The sequence below is a fragment of the Oryza sativa genome, chromosome 2 (genome assembly GCF_034140825.1).
Source record: "Oryza sativa Japonica Group chromosome 2, ASM3414082v1".
NCBI lineage: Eukaryota > Viridiplantae > Streptophyta > Magnoliopsida > Poales > Poaceae > Oryza > Oryza sativa.
The window spans coordinates 28236524-28250959 of record NC_089036.1 but is presented as its reverse complement, the minus strand read 5'-3'; the positions used below and the strand labels follow the sequence as shown (position 1 = coordinate 28250959).

The 14436-nt window shown below is 53.1% G+C and overlaps 1 protein-coding gene across 1 annotated transcript; it reads right to left on the bottom strand.

Annotated features, from left to right (window-relative positions):
• Window positions 1-10263: 10263 nt before the first annotated feature.
• LOC4330317 (transcription repressor OFP8-like) lies at window positions 10264-11604 on the bottom strand. The gene has a single exon (XM_015767606.3). The coding sequence runs from the start codon at window positions 11225-11227 to the stop codon at window positions 10382-10384; it is 846 nt and encodes a 281-aa protein (XP_015623092.1). The 5' UTR covers window positions 11228-11604; the 3' UTR covers window positions 10264-10381.
• Between the last annotated feature and the right edge of the window lie 2832 nt (window positions 11605-14436).

The window sequence follows — 14436 nt, the reverse complement described above, 5'->3', positions numbered from 1 at the left end:
AGAGAATATTTGTTTGGACTTAGACTAAGTTATAAGTCAATTGATAAGTCCAAGAAAGACGGATTTAACGTGGGGCTTAAAAATCCAAATACATATTTATTATCTAAAAAAGACCAAACAAACTTCTTGTAGATATTTGTAGGTTGAAACATGGGCTATTCCTTTTCTTTTGTTTAAGACCTTGTTATCTTCTAGTTGGCTTTCTCCAAAATTCCAGGCAATGAGAATTACCTTCCATTCTCAAAAACAAAAACGTGGGCTATTGGACCGCACCTGGAGTTCAATGGGCAAGGGCTCAATGGGCTGCGAGTTCATCTAGCCCACGTCGAACAAGTTCGGCACTAATAGGCCTATACGTCGAACAAGTTCGGAATAAGTTCACTTTGGGTCCCTCTATTTGTCGCCCAGTCTGATTTTCTTCCCTTGACCACAAAACCAGCTACGACCCGTCCCCCAACTTACGAAAACCGGACAAACGAGGTCTCTCGGCGGTTTTGGCTGACGTGGCGCCTACGTGGCTTGTTTGACTAGGTCTCTGTCCCACGTGGCATTGACGTGGTGCTTACGTGGCAATTCAACCCGAAAAATAAATAAAACTTGTGAGACCCACATGTCAGTTTCACGCAGGAATTATAAAAAAGGTGGGGCCCACGTGGGCCCCACATATCAGTTTCACACAGTCTTTAGGGCACATCTGGTGGGCCCCACGCTGGCCTTCATGGACAGGCACCTCCTCGTCGTCCAGGACATCGCCGCGGTGCTCTTCCCGGCCACCGAGCGCGTCCTCGGCAGGGCCGACGACCTCGTCCTCCTCGTCGAGTCCCTGCCCGCCAAGCTCACGGCGCGATCGACGGCCTCGAGGCCTTCGTCGCCGGCGCCGTGGGGCACCCGCTGGGGCACGGGGCACGGCGGTGGTGGCGGCCGAGCACGGGGGAGCTCCCCATCCCATCCACTGTCTTTCGCTTCGCCTAGCTCGCCCTCCGCTGCTCTGCCCGCGGCCGCGCTCGCCCGCCGCCCCTCCGCCGCCGCGCTCGCCCTCCGCTGCTTTGCCCACTGTTGCGCTTGCCCGCCGCCGCTCCTCTGCCGCGCTCGCATATTGTGTGTTAGTGGCTGGTTGCAGGAAGCAGGTAAATTAGCTAGCTAACAACGCTAATGTGCTAAGCAAGCTAATGAATTAAATATGACTCATGCATGAGTCATGCACGAAATGGCATATACACACACACACACATACATGTGAGTGTGCTCAGCCATATACACATGCTTGGCTAATATATACGTCTGCATGTTGTTGGCGGCAAACCAACAAGAAGCTAGCTAGAGGCTATAGCTGGTCGTCTCCATGCATGCATATATATGCTCGCACGAAGACGCATATGCATGCGGCCGTCTGTACCCGGCGTTATAGATGGCCATCTGGGCCGCCCGGCACGGCACGGCCCAAGCCCGGCCGTGCCTGGGCCGAGGCTTGTCGGGCCGGCACGGCCCGACCGATGCACCGGGCCGTGCCGTGCCAGCCCACGGGCGGCATACACGGCCCAGGCACGGCCCAATACTAGTCGGGCCGTGCCGGGCCGGCCCGAAGGCACGATGGGCTATTGTGCTGCCTCACAGAAAGAGTCTATTTTTGATCCCTCAACTCTGTGGGCTGTGTTTAAATGGCTGGAAATAAGTCTATTTTTGATCCCTCAACTCTGTGGGTTGTGTTTAAATGGCTGGAAATAAGTCTATTTTTGGTCCCTCAACTCTGTGGGTTGTGTTTAAATGGCTGGAAAATAAGTCTATTTTGTATACCTATTTTCTTGGGCCATGCCTTATACGATTATATAAGTCTATTTTTTGTCCCTATATTTTTTTTATTTGATCGGGCCGTGCCGGGCCGGCCCACCGTGCCGAGGGTGCAGCCCAGGCACGGCCCGGCTGTCGGGCCGGGCCGGCACGGGCACGACCCTAGTCGGGCCGGGCCGTGCTTGGGCCGGGCCAAAATTGCGGGCTTCGTGCCGGGCCGTGGGCCTCGGGCCATATGGCCATCTATACCCGGCGTATATGCGTATGAGCTACTCCTATGGGCTCGGAAGGAACTCGAGAACTTGGAGGTCGTCACGGCGGACGACGGCGGCGGTGGCGGTGGCGGTGGCAACAACGTGCATGGCGACAAGGCTCCCGTTGACGGCAAAGGAGAGGCAGCGACTCCGGCGAAACGCGCCGACGTATCAGGTGGCCAAGAATGCGGCGTGGTCCGCGTGGAGGATGTACAGCGGGTGGAGACGCCAGCTGGAGAGATCACGAATGCCATGAAGGACACGGAGATCATGAAGAATAAGGACCAGGAGAGAGGAGGCAGCGAGAGGGAAGAAGAGGAGACCGTTGCCATGGCCGGCACGGGGAGCAGGGAGGAAGCATTGCTGGTTATCTTCGATACAGCATGGCAACAGGGGAACCTCCTTATCGGCGGGAGCGGCGGGACGGCGGGTGCGCTTGCACTAACTCGTGGCCATGGCGGGTCAGGGAGGCAGGCGACGCCGCTGGTCGCTGGGCTGTGGCGGCGGATGGAGTCACGTCGTCGGTAACCGTCGGCGGGCGCGGGCGGCGAAGGGCGGTGGAAGAAAAGGGGATAGAATGACATGTGGGGCCCACGTGGGCCCTACCTTTTTTATAATTTCTATGTGAAACTGACATGTGGGTCCCACAAGATTTATTTATTTTTCGAGTTGAATTGCCACGTAAGCGCCACGTCAATGCCACGTCGGACAGAGACCTAGTCAAACAAGGCACGTAGGCGCCACATCAGCCAAAACCACCTTCAAAACCGCCGAGGGACCTCGTTTGCCCGGTTTTCGTAAATTGGGGGACGGGTCGTACCCGGTTTTGCGGTCAAGGGACGAAAATCGGACTGGACTAGAAATAGAAGGGACCCAAAGTGAACTTATTCCAATAAGTTCGGGTATTTGGGCCAGAGGCCCAGATCTGATCGTTTCAACCCACGGCCAATCTACGAATGACAAATGTGCGCCAGAGTGCCAGTCTGCCAGACATCTCCAATCCTTTTCCCCGTGGCTATGCTCAACTACCCGTAATTCTGGGAAGGAATAAGTTCACTTTAGGTCCCTCTATTTGTCGCCTAGTCTGATTTTCGTCTTTGAACCTCAAAACCGGGTATGACCCGTCCCCCAACTTACGAAAACCGGACAAACGAGGTCCCTTAGCAGTTTTAAGGGTGGTTTTGGCTAACGTGGCGCCTACGTGGCCATTTTGACTCGATCTTCATCTGATGTGGCACAAACGTGGCGCTTACGTGGCAATCCGATCTAGAAAAATAATAAAACCCGTGGGCCCCATATGTCAGTCCAACTCATCCCTCCTCTTCTTCCTCCTCTCTCCCCATCTCCCCTCTCTTCATCTCTCTCTCCTCTCCTCTCTCTCCAGGCGACGGCGGCAGCTCCTCTCCCTCCCACCTGCGGGTCGCCGCACGCCACTCCCTCCCGCTGGTCCCCGTGCGCCGCCGCTCCTCTCCCGCCCTCCCACCGGCCGCCAACGCTCGCGCACCACCGCTCCTCTCCCTCCCTCCCATCAGCCGGCGTGCGCTGCCTCATCTCCCACCGGCCGCCCCGACGAGCTCGCCTCCTCCCTCGCGGCGACGGACAGCGCATGGCTGGCGGCGGGCGACGGCACGCGAGGCGCCTGGGGTGGCGGCAGCCATATCTCTCTTGCGCACGCTCGCCGAGCCGTCCGCCGCCCTTCTCCTCGATGGCCACCGGCGGGAGAAGAGGGATCGAAGCCGCGCGCCTCTCCCCGTCCCTCAGTCGCCGCGGCCCTCCTCCCGTCGTCCTCCCCCTCCGCCGCACCCTCTCGCTCCCGCTCCCCCGCGCCGCCGACTCTACTTCCTCGCCACCGCGGCCGGGACGGCCGCACCGACACCCTCCCCTTGTCGGAGCTCCGCAAGCGCCATGGCGGCTCCGCTGTTTCTGGTGGTGGTGGTGGTGGTGGTGAGGACGAGAAGCTCCACTTGCTCCGTTGCCTCCTCGCACGGCCCGATGTCGCCATCGACCCCACGCGCCGTCGCCTGCCACCAGCCATGCGCTGTCCGTCGCCGCTCCGCCCGCCCCGTGGCCTGCCGCCACCGCCGCTCCGCCGCAAGGACGAGGGAGAGCCGAGAGGAAGAAGAGGAAGAGCCAAGAGTGGAGAAGGAGAGGTGAGGGGAGCCGGCGAGCTCAGCTTGGGGGGCGGCGGGAGCGGCGTCATCAGCGTCGCTCCGCCCACCGCCCGCCGCCGCTCCATTTCGCCGCGCTGCCGCTCCGCTTCCTCCCGTCACCCACCGCCCGCCGTCACTTCATTCATCGCTGGCCGCTGCGCCGCTTCGCTCCGTCGCCACTCCGCTCCATCGCCGCTCCGCCCGTCGCCCCCTCAGCACCGTCGCTCGCCCTTCTCTCCTGGCAGTGTAGGGGGGAGAGAGAGGGGGATAGAGATAAGGAGGCTGACATGTGGGACCACATGGCCCCACCTTTTTTTAATTATTTTTTGTGTAGCTGACATATGGGTCCCACTATTTTTATTATTTTTTCGAGATAAAATTGCCACGTAATCGCCACGTCAATGCCACTTGGGATGAAGACCTAGTCAAAGGAGCCACGTAGGCGCCACATAGATGCCACATCGGCCAAAACCGTCCTCCATACTGCCGAGGGACTTTGTTTGCCCGGTTTCGTAAGTTGGGGGACGGGTCGTACCCGGTTTTGTTGTCAAGGGACGAAAATCGAACTGACCGACAAATAGAGGGACCTAAAGTGAACTTATTCCTTCTGGGAAACCCCAGCCACTGTAAATGCAGTGATATGGAACGGACACTCGAACTAAGAGTAAGTTAAATAGTACAGTCACCTGTAAGCGCTAAAAATTTACCACGTCATCTAACAGCTAATTAAACCACGCTAAATACAGTAATCGGCTATAACATTTGCTTTACCCAACGTAAGGTTCTATCTTTCTATTGGCTGTTCGCAGGTATCTCTTCCCTTGCACAGGGCTGCGTCAGAGCACCCGCAATGGTAAAGTAAGGTGCTATCTATAAAACATGTACATCTCAGCAATAGACTCGATTAATAGTAAACCACCTTAATAGTATGTCTACATTTGTATCTATAGCTCTCTCATGCATTGTCTCGTTTTTCTCTATAGACTATCTCTAAGTTAGTAGATAGCTTTGCTCTCTCTCTTCATTTAATACATTCCAAGTAGGAAAATATGCTGACATGGATCTCTTGTAGAGAGCCTATAGATAACCATTGTGGGTGCCCTCAGAGAAAGTTTCTAGGCACTCGCGCCTGAGCCGGTGATAATATAGTCGTTCGCTTTTATCTCTCCGCTCTTTCTCTCTCTGCCACGTATGTTAAAATCTTATGTAAGCAGGCTATTAGCTCATTATTGTACTTGCTCTGATACTAGTACTATACATACTGATACTTGTGCGTGCCGTGCAAGAGCAAGGGCCTCATTAGAAGCCAAAGCCAAAATTTGAATTTTAAAACTTATTTTTGAATTTGATTTTAATATTTTTTCAACATAGTTCTTTTTCAACTTTGGCTTTTTAACCAGTAAGAACATATCATTTTTTAATTCCTAATAAACCGTTATGACTTAGGTGGTGTTTAGATCCAGGGACTTAACTTTAGTCCCTGTCTTTAGACACTAATTTAGAGTATTAAATATAGACTACTTACAAAACTAATTACATAAATAAAAGCTAATTCACGAGACAAATTTTTTAAGCCTAATTAATCTATAATTAGAGAATGTTTACTGTAGCATCACATAGGCTAATCATGGATTAATTAGGCTCATTAGATTCGTCTCGCAAATTAGTCCAAGATTATGGATGGGTTTTATTAATAGTCTACGTTTAATATTTATAATTAATTTTCAAACATCCGATGTAATAGGGACTTAAAAGTTTTAGTCCCATCTAAACAGGGCCTTATAATAAGAAGTGGGCACCAGATGGGGACCCAAGCGAGCAACCAGCACTAGAGTGGGCTGGTTGGCCGACTGCTGTACGCCTGTAACGACTGCATACTGAAAACAACGCAATGCAGCAGAATTGGATCCTGCAACTCCTAGGATTTCTGTGCAAGCATTATTCTTTACCGGATCTGTCAGATTCATCCTACTACCTCCACTTCCGTCCCATAATAAATGCAGCCGTGGATATCCGTGTCCAACGTTTGACTGTCCGTCTTATTTAAAAAATTTATGAAAAAATTTAAAAAATTTAGTCATACATAAAGCACTATTCATGTTTTATCATCTAATAGCAATAAAAATACTAATCATAAAAAAAATTCAAATAAGACGAATGGTCAAACGTTAAATGTGAATAGTGTAAAACTACACTTATTTTGAGACGGAGGGAGTATCTTTTGTCACAGTCATATTTGGGCTTGTAGGTTCAGCCACCGGCTGTTCTTCGGAGTTCAGAGGATGCTGAATTTGCTGATACTGATCAAAGTTGGAGCACCAACTACAGACGAGTACCAACTGGTTCAAGGAGACAACCGCTTAACCTAACTCGTGCCTCCTTGCATGCCCTCTTTGGTCTTTGCTGCTGTCGATATCTATTGACACAGTGATGCCCCTGGTCGTCTTTTCTACAGTCCCGATCAAGTACTACGGACGAAATAGATTTGCAGATCCACTAACATCGATCAGGATGCTGCCGGCCGGGTTAATTTATCAGCGAGTCGTGACAAAAGCTAGCTATACTCATCAACTGACACTGTAGCGTACAGTTGACGTCACCGCTGTTAATCCTGACGAGCTGTGCCCTTTGTCGAAGGCTAGGAGTATTGCCAGGTATATTGAAATACAGTTGCTAAACTGTGACGACAGAAGAAACAGCAGACTGCACGTTGATGATGATGATCGACCGACCCACCCTTGCTGCATCTGAATCTCGCGCCCACTCGCCAGTGTCCAAGTTGCCAGTTCAACTTGTATTAATTCGGAACACTGCTGGAACCAGGGTGCACAGGCCAAGAACAGATATGGTCCATAGCGTACTCGATCCATGCCATACCCTATCGATCTCACCCGGAGATATTCTCTGATACTACTGCCTCAGCTTAACTTGACTCGGACTATCTTAGCTAGGGGGAGACTGAAAGTCTGAGCTCTGAAACTCACCGTCGTCGCCTGCTTATAATGGTCTGCGAGAACGAATCGGATTCCCAAGCTATTGCCTCCTGCTTGCTCTGATGAAGAAGCATTTCTTGGAGATCAGAAATGAGTGTATATACTACTACTAGCACATCGGTCAGCGGCGACCGTGATGACGCAAGGGAGGATGCCGGAGACGGGAGTGGAGACAAGCGCTTGCGAGCCAAGCAGGCTGCGGAGGAGGCGACCTGCATCGCGCGCGCGCTAGCTGTCTCTTCCGATGGCCCCGGCCGTAAGCAGGAGGCCAGCTTGGACTAATTTGTTCCCTTCGCGCCCGTGCCGATGGCCTCCATACGAAGCAACAAACAAAGGGATCGGCCCTGGTCGAGCCCGTGGCCTTTGTCTCGGGAAGAGATTAGGTGCACCGCCCGGCATGGGATGCGCGGGACGGGATGCCTGCCTGCCTGATGCCCTGATATCATTCCCGGATTCCTTGCTGGGCGTTGAGTTTCCGGTGCCAGGATTTTGTTCTTCCCTTTGTTTTGGGATATCTTGTTATCCCATTTGTAGTTTTGTTATTCCCCAATGTCGCATGTACTACATCATTACATGCATCATGGTCATGGACGCCCAAGTTCTCATGTTCAGTTCCTGAATCGGCGGGGATATGATACGTGTGGTTGATCGTCAGGTGAGAGATCGATCCATCAGGATTTTTATTTTTTTTAGAAAAATATTTTACTAATAAACCTCTAGAAAAACTTCTTAGAGTAAAGTCCATCACCGGTCCCTAAACTTTTACCGTTGTGTTATCCCAGTCTCTAAACTCGCAAATCGACCGTTCAGATCTCAAACTTGTTCGACTGTGTCATCCCAATCCCTAAACTTGCAGATCACTCGTTTAGGTCCTCCAACTTATTCAGTTGTGTCACACCAGTTTCTAAACTTGGATTTGTATATCATCTGGACCAAATAGGACGGTCTAAAAGACTTTATATTTAAAAATAATTTATAACTTTTTCATGTGAACTCTAATGAAGACAAACTTTATATCAAACTTGTAGCCCTCGACGCGATCTACAACTTTGTAGTTGAATTTTTTTTATTTTAAGTCATTTTTTTTGTCCCAATATGTTATTTTAAAATTAAAATTTCAAAATCTATAAACATGCAACAATATTTTGGGACCCTAAACAGTTTTAATTCAAAAACTTTTCAACTACAAAGTTGTAGGTCGCGTCGTGGGCTACAATTTTGATATAAAGTTTGTCTTCATTAGAGTTCACATGAAAAAGTTATGAATTATTTTTTGATATAAAGTTTTTAGACTGTCCTGTTTAGGGACCAGGGTGACACAACTGAACAAGTTGGAGGTCCTAAACGAGTGATCTGCAAGTTTAGGGACCGGGATGACACAGTCAAACAAGTTTGAGAATCTGAACGGTCGATTTGCGAGTTTAGGGATCGGGATGATACAGTGGTACAAGTTTAGGGACCGGTGATAGACTTTACTTAACTTCTTATTTACATAAATATATGCCTTTCGCGGCACCAACGTCATTAACGCCGTGGTTTAACATGATGGACAATATGATGATACCATCCCCTTGACGTTAGTGTCATTTGCGTCGATCATTTTACATCAATGATTTAGTTTTCTTAGGAACAAGAGGGATGCTAACATCACCATAAGGATTCAATTCTAGAATAAGGTTTTCCTAAGGATCTATTTATAAAATAAGGCTTTAAAAACGGGAATGCTAGGGGATGGGATACCGTTTCCCAACGGGATGCTTTTCCCCCACAAACGCGATTCTCACCCATGCGACACGGCCGAAGCCATCAGCGCGCGCCCGTCCCCCGCCGCCGCCGTCCCCGTTCCCTACCGCCGCCGCTGTCCCCGTCCCCCGCCGCCGCCACGCCCGTCGCCGCCGCGCCCGCACCCGCCGCCGCCGCCGCCGCGCTCGTCCCCCGCCGCCACCATCCCCGTCCCCCACCGCTGCCGCGCCCGTCCCCCGCCGTCGCCGCCGTGCCCGCACCCACCGCCGCTGCCGCCGTCGCCGTCCTCGTCTACAGGGGACGGCTGTAGGTGGCCGGCCGCGTCGGGATGCTCTCCCCAACGGGATGTACAGTTATATCTACTAGGGATCACCTGATACCTGGTAAGTATCATCCGATACCTCGTAAGTATCACGCGATACATAGCAGAAATCGTCTGATACCTGACATGATACCTCGCGAGTATCACGCGATACGAGGTAGAAATCGTCTGATACCTGACAGGTATCACATGAAACCTCGCGAGTATCACACGATACGTGGTAGAAATCGCATGATTCCTGATAAGTATCACATGATACTTTGCAAGTATCACCTGAAACGTGTGTAGAATCGTCTGATACCTGATAGGTATCACACCTGATACCTACTCGGGATCATCCCGTTCGAAAACGGGATTCCGTCGTATCCCCTTTTAAAAAAGAACTAAAATAAAAATATTTCCCCTGGATCCATTCTCCCGTCAGTTCGTGATGATTGTTTCGCCACACTTTACCACACAGCCAGTTCCATTGTTCCAATATAGCCATTCGTCTACAGCTTGCGGTTAATTTTGTTGCAGTGTAGGAGTCTGACAAGCAACCACCGCCCGGGTCGGAGGACGGCGAATCGGGAACCCGTACATGTTACCTGAAAGGGACATCAGAATTCAGTGCCCGTGATGGGCTGCTGCTGATGGACGCGGAATGACAAGCACGCATGACATCGAGGACGAGGTGGATGCCTTGCCTTCCCACTCCCACAGTCCCACTCCCTCGGCCCTCGCTCGCGTCGTTGCCGCCTGCGCGCGCCAACCACCCACCGCCGATCCACCCGCATGCGTACGTGCAAGCCCGCGCGTCGGGGCCCCTCCAACTCGCGCGCCCGTATCGTCCGTGACTCCGGCCCCCGAACCGGCCGGTCCTAACCTTCGTACGCCGTTGCCGCTTTGCCCCCGTCCTTCTCTTTTCGGCTTCATGATTTGTACCAGTAACCAGTGTACCACACACACCGCAAGATAAATGACACGAGACAAAATGCGAGGACGCGCGAAAGCACAGAGACGCACGCACGGTGTCACCGGACTAATCTCCAATTTGATATCGAGTAGCAGTACTTGTGTATTGCCCCGGAGTAACCCACATCGCGGGTGATTACACAGCGCGCGTGCGAGCGTTGCACGTACGCGTTACGATTACACGCGCCATGCCCGTGGTGAAGGGTGGCGGTGGCGCGGAGGCGTCCTCGGCGCGGGCGGCCTTGCCGCCGGAGCCACCGGCTCGCGGCGTGAGGAGGGGGGCGGGTGGTGGTGGTGGACGAGGGAGGCAGTAGCCGCGAACACGCCGTCCCAGATCTCGGCGAAGGCGCGGAGGATGACGTCGTGGTGGTGCGGCGCGTTGAGGGTGAGGAAGCGGCGGAGCATCTCGCGGAGGTCCTCGCCGGCGACGATCCCGTTCTCCACGATCATCTGCAGCATCGACTGCCGGAAGTCGCCCAGCGGGTCGTCGGACTGCTTCACCACCGCCACGCTGCCGTCGAGAGCCACACCGACGCCGTCGCCGCCGCCGCCGCCGTCGCGGCAGTCTCCTGGTTTGTCCGTGGCATCGCCGTTGCCGCCGTTCTTCTCCTTCCTGTCCTCCTGTGGCGGCAGCGGCGACGACGGCGCCGGCGAGTGTTTCTTGTCGTGGTGCTGGTGGTGGCTCTTCCGGCCCCACGACGCGACGCTCTGCTCCAGCTCGCTGAGCTCGCGCAGAAGGCCGGAGAAGCTCTCCGGCCCGCAGCCGCCGCCGCCGTCGTGGTCGAACTCCACCACGGAGTGCTCCCAGAGGAAGGACGACGACGCGGACGTCATGGTAAGAGTGTCCGTCGTCGTCGACCCCGACGGGTTCGTCCCGGCGCTCCTGCGCCGCGTCGCCGTTGTCGACGGCGTCCCCGCCGCCGATGCCGAGACGGACACGCTCTTCGCGTCCTTGCAGCCGCAGCCGAGCGTGAACCCCGCGCCGGCGTGGCGCTTCTTGGCCGAAACGCCAGGACTCATCATGCCCTGTGATCTCGTCACTCGCTAGCTAAGCTGCGGATGCAAACTGTGCGTGCGTTGCAACCTCAAAAGAGACTTCCGGTTTCTCTCGTTGGCTCGCGCGCTGCAAGCTTATAAAGCAACGGAGATGGCAAGCGTGCACCGCAAGTGCGTGGTCCTCCCAAATTGCACACGGTTAAAATCCAGGGGAAAAAAGGGATCAATGCCGGGATTGTCTCGTTGCACAGAACACAACCCGGGCCGTCAAATGATTCCTCACCCAATATAAAACAAAAGGCAGTCAAAACAGGCTGTCGCATGCACAAGATTTTCTCTTGTTGCAAAGCTACTGATCTGTATCTGTATGACTGTATGGTTGTATAATGTATTGTCCTGTCTGCAAAATGTATACTGCTTAGTACAGTGTTTACAATTAACTACGTGTTGGATAGTACAGTAGCACCATTAACTTCTCGCGATGGGCTGATGGTCCATTGGTCCCTGGCTCCTTGCAACTGCAATTTCGGGGTATACCGTTTTGGCGTTTGGCGTAGCTGGTCAGCTCGGGGCATCGCTGATGCATTTCCGTTTGGTGTTTGCCGTGCACGGCAGGGTGATTTCCGGACGCGCGTCTTCTGTTAGGCTGTTAATTGCTGTGCATGCATTCTGCTGGAATTCTGCCGTCGTTTTCGGAAGTTTGTAGGTAGTCTCTGAGATTTGATAAGTTAAGGGCAGCGCGAAAATGTGGCGTACTTTCAAGTCCACGACTGGCCATGATTTGACTTGGTAAATGCTCTGTTCTGTTGTGCAGCAGCAGAGCCAATAACATGGTTGAGTCGAACGGCTAATAACGTTTCTTTGATTATCAACTATTTTTCGAACATCAATGGTAATTCTTAGTGAAAGTTACAGTGGCGGAGCCTGATCTGCGCGGGAGTTTCCTTCGCTGCGGTCGTTTCTGTTTGCATGAATGAACACGGGCATGTGTAGAGTAAATGGAGGAGCTTCTTAAGTTAGGCAACAAAATGTGAGAAACTAGTACAGTAGTGTTCCAAGTACATGCATAATGCGTTCCCGAAAATGACAAAGTTAAGGATCGCATGGTGAGGTCGATGGCGGGCGCGTGTGGATAATTGTACGGGGCCGAGAGCCCGAGACAGCTGGGCTCTGCTCTGAATGACGGTATTGATCGTGAGAGCCTAACTCCACACCCCACGGGCACACACGATTCAGTTTTTTGGTAGAGAAAAAGAGGTAGTTGATTCAATCCAAAACAGAAAAGGACCAGAGCCAACAGCTTCAACATGGGCTGTTTGAGTGTTTGGGACAAAAAGATCGTCACACGTACTATTATTGTTTTGGTGGATTGAAGATACGCACCCATGTTGTACATTTACGTAGCAGGAAGCTTCCAAGGCATATCAGCTAGATCGTACCAAGATTGCTAACAATATTCTTGAGGGTCCACTTGGCTGTTGGTTGATTGAAACGTTCATCGTTAGAAGTCTAAACTAGAATTGGAAGGGAAAGAAAAGAATTTCGCTAGTGCAATCTGTTTCAAGCTAATCATGCCCATCATCTCCTAAGACTGAAGGAACGCTGGTTTGTATGAGTATCACATCTCAAACTGCATTTAATTTTGGAAAAAAGTACGAATTACCGCCCAACTATCGCGGTCGTCCGAATTACCCCCCTAAACCATAAAACCGGACATTCTTCACCCCCAACTATACAAACAGGATGAATTACCCTCTCGATCCAATCCACGGTGGTTTTGGTCTACGTGGCATATACCTGCAGTCCAGTCAGCATTCTAATTATAAAAAAAAAGTTAGACCCACCTGTCATATTCAATTCCACTATTCCTCTCTCTCACTCTTCCTCTCCTGTCTCTCTTCTCTGTCTCACTCTTCCCCTCTCTCTCTCACACGCATGGCGGCAGGCGGGGGACACGAAGGGGCAGCGGCGGCGCGCACGCACGCGGACGGGGCCGGAGGCGGCGGCGAGGACGGCAGCACGCACGGCGCGGCGGCGCGCACGCATGCGGACAGGGGCGGCGGCGGCGAGGACGGCGGCACGCACGCGGCCGCAGGCTCGAGGCCTCGACCTCCCTCTGCCCCGAGCGCTCTTGTCCTCCTCGACGCGCCGCCCCATCTACGCCTTCAACGAGAGGGTGGGCGACCTCCGGCGCGTCGCCGTCGACGCGTTCGCGCGCTCAAGGCGCGGTGGGCGTGCCTCCAGAAGCGCACGGAGGTGAAGCTCCAGGACCTCCCCGTCGTGCTCGGCACCTGCTGCGTCCTCCACAACATCTGCGAGACGCGCGGCGAGGAGCTCGAGCCGTAGCTCCGGTACGAGCTCGTCAACGACGAGACCTTGCCGGAGACCCCCGTCCGCTCCGAGGCCGCCAAGCGCAACAGGGACAACATCGCCCACAACCTCCTCCACCGCGGCTTCGCCGGAACCACCTTCCTTTGAGGATCGATTCGATCACACCACCGCCGCTTCTTGATTTCCCCCTTGGTACAAAATCCCCGACAAAGTAGCAATTCTTTTAGCCGCTAGAATAGAAAGATTTTTGTGATTTGTCAATGTCCTGCAGACCTGCAGTTTGATTGCTTTGTTTTGTCGTCGGCGTGAACTCTTCATTGTTTGATTGCCGCGCGCGCGCCGCCGTGCGCGCTGCAGCGCCGTGCATGCCGCCATCCTCGCCGCCGCCGCCCCTGTCTGCATGCGTGCGCGCCGCTGCGCCGTGCGTGCTGCCGTCCTCGCCGCCGTGCGCGTCTCGGCCACGTCCCCGTCCTCGCCGCCACCTCCGGCCCCGTCCGCGTGCGTGCGCGCCGCCGCCGCCCCTTCGTGTCCCCGCCTGCCGCCGTGCGTGTGAGAGAGAGGGGAAGAGTGAGACAGAGAAGAGAGAGAGAGGAGAGGAAGAGTGAGAGAGAGGAACAGTAGAAGAGAATATGACAGATGGGTCCCACTTTTTTTTTATAATTAGAATGCTGACTGGACTGCCACGTATACGCTACGTAGACAAAAACCACCGTGGATTGGATTAAGGGGGGTAATTCATCTGGTTTGCATAGTTAGGGATGAAGAATGTCCGGTTTTGTGGTTCAGGGGAGTAATTCGGACGACCGCGATAGTTCGAGGAGGGGGGGGGGGGAATTCGTACTTTTTTTTTCTTTAATTTTCAATTTTTTCATACTTGAAGTAAACCATTCACTTCGACATACCAG